At 39.4% G+C, this 12035-nt stretch overlaps 1 protein-coding gene and 1 long non-coding RNA gene across 2 annotated transcripts; one reads left to right on the forward strand and one right to left on the reverse strand.

Moving 5' to 3' along the window:
* The first annotated feature begins 833 nt into the window (after window positions 1–833).
* LOC133617892 (uncharacterized) lies at window positions 834–9121 on the forward strand. Its single transcript, XR_009817079.2, has 3 exons — window positions 834–1003; window positions 4431–4496; window positions 8927–9121. It is a non-coding gene; the product is annotated as an uncharacterized lncRNA (long non-coding RNA).
* Window positions 8703–11648, reverse strand: plpp6 (phospholipid phosphatase 6). Its single transcript, XM_061978254.2, has 2 exons — window positions 11003–11648; window positions 8703–9273 (listed from the first exon to the last, which is right to left on the reverse strand). The coding sequence occupies exons 1-2, from the start codon at window positions 11469–11471 to the stop codon at window positions 8906–8908; spliced, it is 837 nt and encodes a 278-aa protein (XP_061834238.2). The 5' UTR covers window positions 11472–11648; the 3' UTR covers window positions 8703–8905.
* Between the last annotated feature and the right edge of the window lie 387 nt (window positions 11649–12035).

The following is a 12035-nucleotide window of genomic DNA, read 5'->3' on the forward strand; positions in this document are numbered from 1 at the left end:
TTTCTATTTAAACAATGGTTTGAATGTATATATTTTTGCATAATTACACAATATTTAAGTTAACATAATTTGCGATTACATGGAGTACATTTTTTTCCCCTCCCAAAATAGAAAGAATACATTTAGTAAGAAAAGTTACAGTACTTAATTGTTACATATTATTTCCAGGCTACTGAGGGCCAAATAAAATGAAGTGGCGGGCCACATCTGGCCCCCTGGCCTTGAGTTTGACACCTGTGGCTTGTAAGATAGTTCATCTTAAGAGGAAACATAATACTGATGTTTCTGAGCCTGCCATGGGCTGTAGAACAGATGTGGTCCATTAAAAAAAAATAAAAAATTCTAGAACTTTGGAGGGAAGAATAAATAGTTTGAGATGTGAACAAAGCTGATTTGTCACCATGTTGACTTCATGTTTGAAGTATTTTCTTGGTGGTTAACTTTACGACCGTCATGCAACATAAAACGTTCCCTTATTGACCTTAGCCTTAGAGAATCTGTAACATGATCATGAGTTTTGTAAGTCACATCTGTGGGCTTATGAAACTAAACTTGTGCTGTTTGGACATGTGAATGCTGCCTTTTTTGTTTGTTTGTTTTTTGCCCTAGGGCAGGGGTCGGCAACCCAAAATGTTGAAAGAAAAATTAAAAGTCATATAAGTGTTATAATGACGACAACACATGATGTAAGTGTCTATATTAGCCTACTATCAAAATGACTTTAAAAGTCTTATATAAGTGTTATAATGAAGACAACACATGAAGTGTCTATATTAGCCTACTATCAAAATGACTTTAAAAGTCTTATGTAACACGGGTGGGAAATAAGCCATATTTCCTCTCATGGCATGTCCTCATATTACCTGCGCCGTTTCCACGTTTAATCTCGCGAGTTTAACACACACGCTCACGTGACCCGCTGCAGCCAATCGCGCTCTATAAAATCCAGCATTCCGAGATGGCTGCCAGGTGCGGTGGCTAAGCCTTGGGACATATGAAGCCGGTATGTAGTGATGGGTTGATGAGGCGTCATGAAGCGTTTCGACACATTGCAAAACTGTATTGATACTGTGTCACTAAATACTGACATCTGCTGGACATTAAAAATCCCTACAGGCAACCTATGGACCGACTCAACTGACACTGATTTTATGACCTAGTACAGTGGTTCTCAAATGGGGGTACGCGAACCCCTGGGGGTACTTGAAGGTATGCCAAGGGGTACGTGAGATTTTTTAAAAATATTCTAAAAATAGCAACAATTCAAAAATCCTTTATAAATATATTTATTGAATAATACTTCAACAAAATATGAATGTAAGTTCATAAACTCAGTGAAGCACAAGCTCAGGTTTGTCACTAAAATGTCTGTCAAAAAGAACTGTGAAAAGAAATGCAACAAGGCAATATTCAGTGTTGACAGCTAGATTTTTTGTGGACATGTTCCATAAATATTGATGTTAAAGTTTTTTGTTTTTTTTGTGAAGAAATGTTTAGAATTAAGTTCATGAATCCAGATGGATCTCTATTACAATCCCCAAAGAGGGCACTTTAAGTTGATTATTACTTCTATGTGTAGAAATCTTTATTTATAATTGAATCACTTGTTTATTTTTCAACAAGTTATTTTTATATCTTTTTTTCCAAATAGTTCAAGAAAGACCACAACAAATGAGCAATATTTTGCACTGTTATACAATTTAATAAATCAGAAACTGATGACATAGTGCTGTATTTTACTTCTTTCTCTCTTTTAAACCAAAAATGCTTTGCTCTGATTAGGGGGTACTTGAATTTAAAAAAAAATCACAGGGGGTACATTGCTGAAAAAAGGCTGAGAACCACTGACCTAGTATATACAATAATATAAACCAAGTCATTGTATTTCATTTAGGATTATTTCATAACTTCATTTAAATAAAAATATTTTTTTTGTCCTTTTTTAGATACAGTCAATAAATAATGTGAATACGTATCATAACATGGAAATCTAAGAGAACGTGTTGTGAATGAGGATGCTTGTGGACCTGGAAATTATTATTTATTTTTTTACACATTTTTATTAAAAAAAAAAAAAAAAAAGTTTTCCCATCGTATTCAATTTTAGACGCTTTCTCTTCTTAGGTATTATTTCTCCGGCTGTAGAAAAGAGCCGCTCACAGGGCACAGAGGAGGCGTCAGTGCGACACAGTTCGCGTATCGGTCACGTGACCAAAACAGCTCATGATCGGTCACGTGACTTTCTAAAAGCGGTACGCGCACCGACACAGGGTTTCACTCTATGAGCTCGACGCATGCGCCGATGCATCGGTGTTGCCGGACCCATCACTACCGGTATGTTTTAAAGTTGTCGTTTGCTTGCATATTGTAAAAACAACCGTCCAACATTTTACAACTAATTGTAAACTTATAGGTGCCGAACATCAGGGACGTGTTGCGACGAGACAATGTGTCGATGATAAGATATTAAGCCGAGTTGGTAAGTGAATCTGTTTGCTAATAGTAGCGACTAGTGATGGGTTGATGAGGCGTCATGAAGCGTTTCGACACATTGCAAAACTGTATTGATACTGTGTCACTAAATACTGACATCTGCTGGACATTAAAAATCCCTACAGGCAACCTATGGACCGACTCAACTGACACTGATTGTATGACCTAGTACAGGGGTCACCAACCTTTTTGAAACCAAAAACTACTTCTTGGGTACTGATTAATGCGAAGGGCTGAATAAATATATTGTCATTTGTAAGTTACACGTAAGTGTGATTTAAACAAGAATAGCTAAATAAATGTATATATATAAAAAAAAATGGGTATTTCTGTCTGTCATTCCGTCGTACATTTTTTTTTCCTTTTACGAAAGTTTTTTTGTAGACAATAAATGATGAAAAAAACACTTAATTGAACGGTTTAAAAGAGGAGAAAACACGAAAAAATTTAAAATAAAATTTTGAAACAGTTCATCTTCAATTTCGACTCTTTAAAATTCAAAATTCAACCGACAAAAAGAAGAGAAAAACTAGCTTATTTGAATCTTTTTGAAAAAATTAAAAAAAAGAATGTATGGAACATCATTAGTAATTTTTCCTGATTAAGATACATTTTAGAATTTGGATGACATGTTTTAAATTGGTTAAAATCCAATCTGCACTTTGTTAGAATATTTAACAAATTGGACCAAGCTATATTTCTAACAAAGACAAATCAGTATTTCTTCTAGATTTTCCAGAACAAAAATTTTAAAAGAAATTCAAAATACTTTGAAATAAGATTTAAATTTGATTCTACAGATTTTCTAGATTTGGCAGAATAATTTTTTGGAATTTTAATCATAGTAAGTTTGAAGAAATATTTCACAAATATTCTTCGTCAAAAAAACAGAAGCTAAAATATTTATTATTCTTTACAATAAAAATTTTTTTTTTACTTGAACATTGATTTCAATTGTCAGGAAAGAAGAGGAAGAAATTTAAAAGGTAAAAAGGTATATTTGTTTAAAAATCCTAAAATCATTTTTAAGGTTGTATTTTTTTCTCTAAAATTGTATTTCTAAAAGTAATAAGAAGCAAAGTAAAAAATAAATGAATTTATTTAAACAAGTGAAGACCCATCCATCCATTTTCTACCGCTTATTCCAAGTGAAGACCAAGTCTTTAAAATATTTTCTTGGATTTTCAAATTCTCTTTTAGAATTAAAAATGTCGAGCAAAGCGAGACCAGCTTGCTAGTAAATAAATACAATTTAAAAAATAGAGGCAGCTCACTGGTAAGTGCTGCTCTTTGAGCTATTTTTAGAACAGGCCAGCGGGCGACTGATCTGGTCCTTACCGGCTACCTGGTGACCGCGGGCACCGCGTTGGTGACCCCTGCCCTAGTATATACAATAATATAAACCAAGTCATTGTATTTCATTTAGGATTATTTCATATCTTCATTTAAATAAAAATATATTTGTATCTTTTTTAGATACAGTCAATAAATAATGTGAACATGTATCATAACATGGAAATCTAAGAGAACGTGTTGTGAATGATTGTGGACTGGGAATTGTTTTTAATTTAATTTTTTTACACATTTTTATAAAAAAAAAAAAAAAGTTTTTCCGACGTATTACATTTTAGACGATTTCTCTTCTTAGTTATTATTTCTCCGGCTGTAGAAAAGAGCCGCTCACAGGGCACAGAGGAGGCGTCAGTGCGACACAGTTCGCGTATCGGTCACGTGACCGAAACAGCTCATGATCGGTCACGTGACTTTCTAAAAGCGATACGCGCACCGACACAGGGTTTCGCTCTATGAACTCGACGCATGCGCTGATGCATCGGTGTTGCCGGACCCATCACTACCGGTATGTTTTAAAGTTGTCGTTTGCTTGCATATTGTAAAAACAACCGTCCAACATTTTACAACTAATTGTAAACTTGTAGGTGCCGAACATCAGGGACGTGTTGCGACGAGAGAGTGTGTCGATGATAAGATATTAAGCCGAGTTGGTAAGTGAATCTGTTTGCTAATAGGGGGCGGCAGGGCGTAGTGGGTAGAGCAACCGTGTCAGAAACCTGAGGGGTTGCAGGTTCGCTCCCCGCCTCTTACCATCCAAAAATCGCTGCCGTTGTGTCCTTGGGCGGGACACTTCACCCTTTTCCCCCGGTGCCACTCACACCGGTGAATTGAATGATAGGTGGTGGTCGGAAAGGCCGTTGGCGCAAATTGCAGCCACGCTTCCGTCAGTCTACCCCAGGGCAGCTGTGGCTATGAAAGTAGCTTACCACCACCAGGTGTGAATGATTGATGGGTTCTACATGTAAAGCGACTTTGGGTACTTAGAAAAGCGCTATATAAATCCCAGTTATTATTATTATTATTAATAGTAGCGACTAGCCGTACCCATGTATTTCCTATGGGCGGTTAGCATCGGGTTTTAATCCCGTTTCCTCCAATGTTTCTGATCCGATTGAATTTATATTTATGTCGAGTCTTCATTTTGGGTAGTTACTTATGGTAACTAAGTGTTGTGGCGTTTTAAGGCCATCTGCACTTTTTATGCTACAGTAAAGATAATGAATGAACACTGCCGCTGGTGTGCGGTTACACCCGTCATAGTGACGTCACTGTTAGTTAATGTTACTCCCGTCATGGTTAATGTTAGCAGTATTATAGCTAATAATGATAATAAATAAGTGTAACTTATTTATTGAAGGTCGAACAATAGATGACTTAATGTTGATGTTTATGTGCGCACATTGATTGAACTTCGGGTCCTGTGCTTACGCAGGCCAGGTCCCTAAGTGTTGGATGGCGAGCTGTAGATAGGCCTCGAGCCTGAGCCCAAGGATCTCCACCTCTCAACCCCTGAACTCCACCTGCTCTGGTCGGGCCGGTAGGCGGCTTATAGCCGAACCCCTTGCCTCGCACCTCATTGCTCTGCGGCCCTTTGCACTACCTCATACACACCCTGCCCATAAACTGAACTCTCACTACAAACTGCCATACCCACAACCCCAAACCATGTGGCTGTATGAACTCTGAATGCGCATGTGGACTGCGATCAGTCTCATATGACCTTTTATGAACTTTTGATACTACCTGTTATGAATTGCTGTTTTTTTCTTTTGTTTTGAATGGCCATTCCTATCAATGTATGTCCACTATTTGTTGCACTGTACATATTTAAATAACACCAGTATAATTTAAAGCATTTAATTGTGTCTGTCCTACTCTCTCCGAGTCGTAATCTAGACTTCTGATTAGCCCAAATATTGAGAACGTCTACTATAATAGCTAACGTACCTGTTACACTTCTATAAGTGTTATAATGAAGACAACACATGATGTAAGTGTCTATATTAGCCTACTATCAAAATTACTTTAAAAGTCTTATATTGAAGACAACACATGATGTGTCTATATTAGCCTACTATCAAGATGACTTTAAAAGTCTTCTATAAGTGTTATAATGAAGACAACACATGATGTGTCTATATTAGCCTACTATCAAAATGACTTTAAAAGTCTAAGTGTTTTAGTGAAGACAACACATGATGTAAGTGTCTATATTAGCCTACTATCAAAATGACTTTAAAAGTCTTATAAGTGTTATAATGAAGACAACACATGATGTGTCTATATTAGCCTACTATCAAAATGACTTTAAAAGTCTTATAAGTGTTATAATGAAGACAACACATGATGTAAGTGTCTATATTAGCCTATCAAAATGACTTTAAAAGTCTTCAAGTGTTATAATGAAGACAATACATGATGTAAGTGTATATTAGCCTACTATCAAAATGACTAAGTCTTATATAAGTGTTATAATAAAGACAACACATGATGTGTCTATATTAGCCTACGATCAAAATGACTTTAAAAGTCTTATATAAGTGTTATAATGAAGACAACACATGATGTAAGTGTCTATATTAGCCTATCAAAATGACTTTAAAAGTCTTCAAGTGTTATAATGAAGACAACACATGATGTAAGTGTATATTAGCCTACTATCAAAATGACTAAGTCTTATATAAGTGTTATAATGAAGACAACACATGATTTGTCTATATTAGCCTACGATCAAAATGACTTTAAAAGTCTTATATAAGTGTTATAATGAAGACAACACATGATGTGTCTATATTAGCCTACTATCAAAATGACTTTAAAAGTCTAAGTGTTTTAGTGAAGACAACACATGATGTAAGTGTCTATATTAGCCTACTATCAAAATGACTTTAAAAGTCTTCTATAAGTGTTATAATGAAGACAACACATGATGTGTCTATATTAGCCTACTATCAAAATGACTAAGTCTTATATAAGTGTTATAATGAAGACAACACATGATGTGTCTATATTAGCCTACTATCAAAATGACTAAGTCTTATATAAGTGTTATAATAAAGACAACACATGATGTGTCTATATTAGCCTACGATCAAAATGACTTTAAAAGTCTTATATAAGTGTTATAATGAAGACAACACATGATGTAAGTGTCTATATTAGCCTACTATCAAAATGACTTTAAAAGTCTTCTATAAGTGTTATAATGAAGACAACACAGGATGTGTCTATATTAGCCTACTATCAAAATGACTTTAAAAGTCTTATATAAATGTTATAATAAAGACAACACATGATGTAAGTGTCTATATTAGCCTACTATCAAAATGACTTTAAAAGTCTTATAAGTGTTATAATGAAGACAACACATGATGTGTCTATATTAGCCTACTATCAAAATGACTAAGTCTTATAATGAAGACAACACATGATGTAAGTGTCTATATTAGCCTACTATCAAAATGACTATAAGTCTTATATAAGTGTTATAATAAAGACAACACATGATGTAAGTGTCTATATTAGCCTACTATCAAAATGACTTTAAAAGTCTTATAAGTGTTATAATGAAGACAACACATGATGTAAGTGTATATTAGCCTACTATCAAAATGACTAAGTCTTATAATGAAGACAACACATGATGTAAGTGTCTATATTAGCCTACTATCAAAATGACTATAAGTCTTATATAAGTGTTATAATGAAGACAACACATGATGTGTCTATATTAGCCTACTATCAAAATGACTTTAAAAGTCTTATATAAGTGTTGTAATGAAGACAACACAGGATGTAAGTGTCTATATTAGCCTACTATCAAAATGACTTTGTCTTATATAAGTGTTATAATGACAACACATGATGTATGTGTCTATATTAGTCTACTATCAAAATGACTTTAAAAGTCTTATATAAGTGTTATAATGAAGACAACACATGATGTACAGTATAAAACGTTTGGCGGACAGAATGAGACAAAGAAGCAGTGGCATAAAACGCGTCTTTCTGTGGCAGCGTCGGAGAAAGTTGAGTCACAGTCCACACAACGGTGAGTTCAAGGGCCGCTGAAATGAGTAGGACAGATAGTGTCATCAGTGAAGCATACACACAAACATATTAAACATATTAACAATTAGGAAGCTTTGTGTCGTGTTTGTACTCCTACACAAACCATATTACAACAAAATATACATTTTTCACCCCATTTTTTTCTCCTAATTCCATACATTTTTGAACAAAGCTCCATGGAGCCACCAGGGTGTCGCTCAAGAGCCACGGGTTGCAGACCCCCGCCCTAGGTGCGCCTTTCACACTATTATCCAACTTTAAAGCAGGAATCCTATTGATTTTGAACGACACCCAACACAGGACAAAGACAAAGGTGAAAACACTGCAGGGTTCTTGACCTCACTACTGATCACAATTGCTTCACTTTGAGCGTTCAGTCCAAGAACTCTGTTGATTTTGAACACCGGCCAAAGCAAGACGGATCCCGACAGTCAAAGGTCAACACAACACACTCTCTTTTTATGCCATAGGAGATCATTTATCTCAGTTAGAGCAATAATCCTGTAGATTTTTAACCAGACTTAACACAGGAGGTCAAACAAAACTGGTTCACTCTTTCGGGAAACGTTCCCAGGATTTAGCCAAAATTAAGCAAGACTCCTATTGATTTTTAACTCCAGCCTCGGTCAAGCGTCACAAGACAACACATCTTCGCCATATTTTACGTGCTGGGATATTAGTTAAGCAAGTGGAAGACGACAAATACCGTCTCCGTCTCGTCGCGCTTAAGCAAGACTCCTGTTGATTTTGAAGGGCAGGCGGAGGTGAAAAGACGACATGCACGCTCGTCTCCTCGTGATGTTTATTTGCTGACAAAGATTGTTTACAGTACGTGCTGCTGACTGAGTGGAAAGTGAAAGTGCTGCTGAATGAATCACAATATAAAGAACACCATAAGATGAAGGAATGCAGAGAGAACATAAAAACAGTGTAGCTGTTCCTCAAAGATAACAAGAATAAAATGAATAGTAGTCCTTCAGTGTGCTCGCTACGCTAATTGTCCCAGCAGCCCTTGCAGGCCCTGCGGCGAGAGCCACAGCATCTCCACCAGGTTGTACTGGCAGTAGCCCATCCAGAAGCCGAACGCCACGTCGGTCACGTTGTGGCGGCCCAGCATGACGCGGCTCAGCCCCACCGTGCCCACCCACAGCAGCACCAGGACCCTCAGCGGGGCGGCCAGCACCAGGTGCGCCAGCAGGAAGCGGCCGCACATGGAGGCGCGCGTGGCGTGGCCCGAGGGGAAGGAGAAGCGGTCCACGGAGAAGGTGGCGAACATGTCCATGCGGTTGTGGGCGGGCCTGCGCCGCCGCACCGTCGCCTTGACGACGCCGACCAGGACCAGGTCCAGGAGCAGACCTGGGACGAGAAGGTGCAAAGGATTACAACTGCAACCACAAAAACTACAATACAGGAACGGTTTAAAAACAAGTCTGTTATGTCAATGGAAAGAAAAAAAGCCTTGGAAACAAATGAGTCAAGTCATTGTTACATAACAGACTTTTCTTTCCTTTGGCCTTGACAAAGGGCTGTTTGCTACCAAAATGAACGTAATTCTTCTTCAGTTCTTCCCTCAATCACCTCCACTAAGTTCTGAAATGCCCACTTATAGAAAATCTGGAGAAATCACTGCACGTAAGCGGCTAAGCCCGTGACCTTTGATCCCTCAGGCGGTACTGCATCAAAAAGCGACATCGGCGTGTAAAGGATATCACCACATGGGCTCAGGAACACTTCAGAAAACCACTATCAGTAACTACAGTTGGTCGCTACATCTGTAAGTGCAAGTCAAAATTCTACTATGCAAAGCCAAAGCCATTTATCAACAACACCCAGAAACGCCGCCGGCTTCGCTGGGCACGAGCTCATCTAAGACGGACTGATGCAAAGTGGAAAAGTGTGGTCGGACGAGTCCACATTTCAAATAGTTTTTGGAAACTGTGGACATCGTTTCCTCCGGACCAAAGAGGAAAAGAACCATCCGGATTGTTCTAGGCGCAAAGTTGAAAAGCCGGCATCTGTGATGGTATGGGGGTGTATTAGTGCCCAAGACATGGGTAACTTACACATCTGTGAAGGCACCATTAATGCTGAAAGGTACATACAGGTTTTGGAGCAACATATGTTGCCATCCAAGCAACGTTATCATGGACGCCCCTGCTTATTTCAGCAAAACAATACCAAGCCACGTGTTACAACAGCGTGGCTTCGTAGTAAAAGAGTGCGGGTACTAGACTGGCCTGCCTGTAGTCCAGACCTGTCTCCCACCTGAGATCGGTAGGTTGTGAAGTGAATTATATTTATATAGCGCTTTTCTCTGGTGACTCAAAGTGCTTTACATAGTGAAACCCAATATCTAAGTTACATTTAAACCAGTGTGGGTGGCACTGGGAGCAGGTGGGTAAAGTGTCTTGCCCAAGGACACAACGGCAGTAACGGAAATCGAACCTGGAACCCTCAAGTTGCTGGCACGGCCCCTCTACCAACCGAGCTATGCTGCCCCTTGAGCAACTTGTGAGTTCAAACCCCGGCCGAGTCATACCAAAGACCATAAAAATGGGACCCATTACCTCCCTGCTTGGCACTCAGCATCAAGGGTTGGAATTGGGGGTTAAATCACCAAAAATGATTCACGGGCGCGGCCACCGCTGCTGCCCACTGCTCCCCTCACCTCCCAGGGGGTGAACAAGGGGATGGGTCAAATGCAGAGGACAAATTTCACCACATCTAGTGTGTGTGACAATTATTGGTACTTTAACTGTGGACGCGTTTGTCAACTGTCAGTTTAGGCTGCTCGCAGGCTCCTCATCACCACTTCAAGATGGCGGCCGAATTTCTCGCGTCACAGCAGCCAATGCTGCGTCTACTAATAAAGATGTCTATGGTAGCCAGGCTGGACATATGTTTTTTAATTAGTAGTTGTAAAAAACGAATACGTTTTAAAAATTATATGGACAATGTGACCTTCGCAGGGGTCTGTACTTATAAACTTGAGCCCCAATCCTCCACAAAGTTTTATGTAAATGAATTGAGTAAACAAAGATATATTGCAGTCTTCAATGGAATAAGTGGGGTGGAAGGTTCTTACCCAGGAGGAGGTTGAGCATGACCTCCTGTCCGGCGGCACTGTCGCTCTTGTAGAGGCAGTAGACGGTGCCAGCCAGCCAGGGGATGCCGTGGCCGGTCACCTCGATGAGCTTCATCAGGGGCCGCACACTCCCCCAGGACGAGTCCTCCCAGGCGCACACCCCCAGCCGCTTGGACAGCCACAGGTCGATGGCCAGCAGCGAGCTGAGGGCCACGCGGAAGAGCGACGGGTTGAGCCGGATGCCGTCCTCCTCCGACGGTCCGTGTCCGCCGGCCGAGCCGGTGGAGGAGCTGGAGCCCCGGCGGCGAGTGGGGCTCTCCGAGGCCCGGAGGCGCGCGGTGGCCGAGTCGGAGCTCAGCGGTTTGGTCAGCGACTTGAACTCGTAGCGGCCATTAGTGGCACCGAGCACCGGGCTTCCTCCGCCGCCGCCGCCGCCGCGACTCAGGTGTTTGGCCTTCGGTGAAGACATTTTGTATTGTAATACAGGTGCGGTGAGGTAGCACCGCAATTTGGTGTGTTTCCGCAGTACTGGGCTGCTTGTCGCCGCTCTATGTCGTCAATTGGACGGCGGAGTATTCAAATCACGTACGACTACCCATAGGACGCCATATTTGTTTTTGCTTGTGATCGCAAAGTATCATGGGAAAGGGAGTTTTAACCAACGAAGTAACGACTAAAATGACAATAAATGCACTAAAACATGTTTAAAACCATTCAATAATTGCGTTTAACCGGTGTATTTGTTTAATGAATTAAATTTGGGAAAAACAAAGAAAAAAAAACAGGCTATTTTAAAATAAAAAATGTCTGGAGGTTAATTTGTGTTAATTTGTACTTTATTGTTTAACCTTTTTGTGTACAGCTCCACTAATGGACATTGGAGTGTTACTTTCAAAGGCAAAATTAAAGTATTGCTAGAAACATAATTTTATATGGGTCTTTATTGTATTACATGTATAGTACATGTTCCAAAAAGAAAAAAGCATAAAACACCACCAGAATTACAGATATTACAAGTCAAAGTGATGAAGCT

This window comes from Nerophis lumbriciformis, linkage group LG18 (genome assembly GCF_033978685.3).
Source record: "Nerophis lumbriciformis linkage group LG18, RoL_Nlum_v2.1, whole genome shotgun sequence".
Classification (NCBI taxonomy): Eukaryota; Metazoa; Chordata; class Actinopteri; order Syngnathiformes; family Syngnathidae; genus Nerophis; species Nerophis lumbriciformis.

Coding starts and splice junctions, on each gene's coding strand:
- plpp6 (XM_061978254.2), bottom strand. CDS start 11,471: ATGTCTTCACCGAAGGCCAAACACCTGAGTCGCGGCGGCGGCGGCGGC. Junction 9,274..11,002: donor CATGCTCAACCTCCTCCTGG/GTAAGAACCTTC, acceptor TTCTCGTCCCAG/GTCTGCTCCTGGACCTGGTC.